The sequence below is a fragment of the Stegastes partitus genome, unplaced genomic scaffold (genome assembly GCF_000690725.1).
Source record: "Stegastes partitus isolate 25-593 unplaced genomic scaffold, Stegastes_partitus-1.0.2 Scaffold1804, whole genome shotgun sequence".
NCBI classification, from domain to species: Eukaryota; Metazoa; Chordata; class Actinopteri; family Pomacentridae; genus Stegastes; species Stegastes partitus.
Window position 1 is genome coordinate 97,727 of NW_007579535.1, and position 3,442 is coordinate 101,168.

Genomic DNA, 3,442 nt, shown 5'->3' on the forward strand with positions numbered 1-3,442 from the left:
CTGATGTTGTGGTCGGGAGGGGAGTTACTGGATTTAAGATCATTAGTCAAGAGATCCCATAAATCAGGTTAACTGCAGCGTAAACAGGATTATTAGACAAACACATGCAGCCCAGACGTCAGAGACACACCATAATACAATCACCCTGATGTCAGCAATAAACTGCAAACATCTCTGTGGCCAGTTATTGTGTCACAAGAACGAACACACTTTTGTCGTCACCACAGACATTAAACTGTGTGTATTTGCTGTTGTGGCTGTTTGATCCAGACGAAAGCAGCTGCAGATGAACTGGCTTTAACAGTGACAGACGTCCAGCTCTGGCTTTTATTTTATCTAAAGGCACCAAATAGACTTTTGATGTTTATAAAAATAATATTTGTAAAGAAATGCACGTCTTTTTTGATGCAGTAAATGAGACAACTTGCAGATATTCGATCAGTAATTCCTTGTAAACTCCTCTGTCTCTGTAAAACTGCAGTTAAACTGTCAGCAGCCGACATTTTCTCCTTTGTTGACTCGTTTACCTGCAGCGCTGCCGGACAGGTAGAACAGGTGAGGAGGTGTCGGGTTACACCGGCTGCTGCTCACACGGTCGAGACGGAGAGACTCAAAACGCCGCGTTTCCACTGAAAACACGTCAGAACTGTTATAACTCAGCAGCAGAACGAAGAGGTGAGTGTTTGATTGTTCCTAAATGTGGATTTAAACCTTTAGAGCAGCTGCTTGGTGTGCGTACAGAGGAAGTGTGTTAGACGGTGGGACAGGTGTGGCACCTGGCGACTGTACCGCAGGTTCAGAGTAAAACACAACAAAGTGGGAAACAAGCTGCTGTGTTATTTTACTTTGGTTCAGAAGAGAGGAAAGTTCAGCGGCCTGTGGACTGACTGAGCACAAACCTCAACAACATCACCTAAATGAGTCTAAACTGGATCAGCTCTCAGTAAGTGGAATATCTCCAGCTGGAACCGGCCAGACTTTCCTCTCCTGAATAATCACAAACAAATTCTGTGGAAAAACTATATTGAAAGTTCAGGCCCCAAAGAGGAAACGTAAAGCTGCTGAGTTCACCTGTGAATCAACCGAACTGTGTCTATGTCTACATCATGGCTCCACATCACTGAAATCTGACCAAAATAGCTCCAAGTTGGTCCAAAAACAAGTTAAAGTTGTCCAAAGCTACACCAAACTCATCTAAAATGACTCATAACTAGTTTGAAATACTAGAAATGTGTCCAAAGTAAATTTGAAAAGTTCAAAATAACTCAAAATATGTCAGTTTTTCCAAAATTTGTTCAATATTACTTGAAATTATCGACAATGACTAAAGATTTCTTCAGGCTCGTCAAAATTTGTTGAGAAATGATTTGAAATTTGTCCAAAATGTGAAATCTGTCCAAAGTTACTTGAAATGGGTCCAAAGTCAGTTCAAAAGTCCAAAAGGATTCAAACTTTGGCGCAATCTGTCTAGAATGAGTTCAAATCGTCCAAAACGACCATGAATTTGTGGGTGTGTTGAGACGTCTGACCACCACCTGGACAGCGTCTCCTGACTTGGACCCAACAGAACCCCAACAGAACCCCTCCATGCTCTGCTGATAACTGAACCCTGCTCCTCCTCAGCGCCTCATGGCTCCTAAGTACGACGGCCTGTCCCACTGCAAGCTGGCCCTGGTGTTCGCGGTTCTGATGGACCTGCTGGGCGTCACCTTCCTGCTGCTGGGCGTCTTCGCTCCGCTGGAGATCCAGGGCCAGGACTTCGGAGACCTGCTGGTGTACTCGGGGGCCCTGCTGGTTCTGTTTTCTCTGGCCGGCTGGGTCATGTGGTACAGCGGCAACATCGAGGGTCTGACCTCCAGGAAGGAGTTGGGCGGGGCCGTGGGCGGCGCCGTGGACCGACTGGCCCGGTCCCTGAGCCGCAGGATACGGATCCCCCGGACCCACAGCAGCCCCACATAGACCCAGAACCGGCCCACTGGCTCACAGCGCTGGTGCACAGAGAACTGAACNACGACTGGATCATCAGCCGCTTTACGTTCCCAAGGGCAATTCACTTAGAACTGTGCGGCCGTTATTGGAGCGCAACCCACCCAGGAGCCATGTCCTACCTGTGCCCATACAGGTGCTGACCCACTGGGCTTCCTGGCCACAGGGTCATTTCAGAGGGAGCTGGCAACTCTCCGCTCAAACAGGGTGAGTTCATCCTGGTTACTGTTACCTGATCATACAGAGAGGGAAATCCCACCCTGGGATCTCTTGACTAATGATCTTAAATCCAGTAACTCCCCTCCCGACCACAACATCAGTTTTCAGGTCTTTTCTTATTAATCTTTTAATAAATCATTTTACTGGTCGGAGTAAATCAAAACAAGTGTTTGATGTCACACTTTATACAAAAGCAGCTTCTGTGTTTCTTTATTAAAATATATAAACATTAAATTTTTTTTTTTACTCTTTACAGCAGGTTATCTATCAGTCTGACCAACACTAACCTCAACTTTTTTTTTTTAGTTTTGCAAGTTATATTTCTGAAGATATTTCACCCTTAAATGGCTTCCCAGGTGAGACTTTTTAAAGACTAAATTACAATAATGTGTGAAAACCTGAAACTCTCTAAATCAGCCAGACTATTTGACAGAACTCCGTTTTGTGTTCAGGGTCAAAGGGAAGTCTCGCGGGAATATATTCAGAGAATGAGAACACACGTGAATAGGAAGTTAATGTATGTGTGTGGCGAACTGTGATGTTAAAAGACACTTTTTTTGCTCTTTGCAGGTAAGCAGGGAGAGTTGAAACTGTGTAATCGTTGTTATATTTGTTAGTTTATTAACCCGGTTGGAGTTTCTGTGGTATTGTTTACGAGAGTCAGCCAACGTAATGTAATGAAAATGGCTAGCTACTGGTTAGCACTGGTTGCTAGCTACCGCGAGCGCGGGGCTCGGAAGTAAACGGTGAGCCCGCACCGCTCGGTAGTGATTCATGAATGTGAACAAATAGCTTAAAATAGAGGTATGATTGATAATATTAATATTGTTTTGATTAATCTGATAATTTGGTAAACATGATTGGCTTCCTGTGTGTGTGAGAAACAAGTTACTGTTGAATGTAAACTAAACTGATTTGGAGCACTGATGCAAGACATGATTTACTGTTTATATGTTGGTGCAGAAGTTCATCATTTTTATGTTAAAATATGGGAATATATTCAGAGAATGAGAACACAGAGAGTTTCAGGTTTTCACACATTATTGTAATTTAATCTTACAAAAGTCTCACCTGGGAAGCCATTTAAGGGTTAAATATCTTCAGAAATATAACTTGCAAAACTAAAAAAAAAAGTTGAGGTTAGTGTTAGTGTTGGTCAGACTGATAGATAACCTGCCGTAAAGAGAGAAAAAAAAAGATTAATGTTTATATATTTTAATAAAGAAACACAGAAGCT

The 3,442-nt window shown here is 43.1% G+C and overlaps 1 protein-coding gene across 1 annotated transcript in view; it reads left to right on the forward strand.

Moving 5' to 3' along the window:
- Positions 1–584: 584 nt before the first annotated feature.
- The window catches only part of LOC103372681 (transmembrane protein 238-like), a 5,509-nt gene continuing 2,651 nt past the window's right edge, over positions 585–3,442 (forward strand). The window contains exons 1-2 of the mRNA XM_008302380.1: positions 585–675; positions 1,624–1,922. Coding sequence (XP_008300602.1) covers positions 1,630–1,922 — 293 coding nt within the window. The 5' untranslated portion in view covers positions 585–675; positions 1,624–1,629. The remainder of the gene's footprint in view (positions 676–1,623; positions 1,923–3,442) is intronic.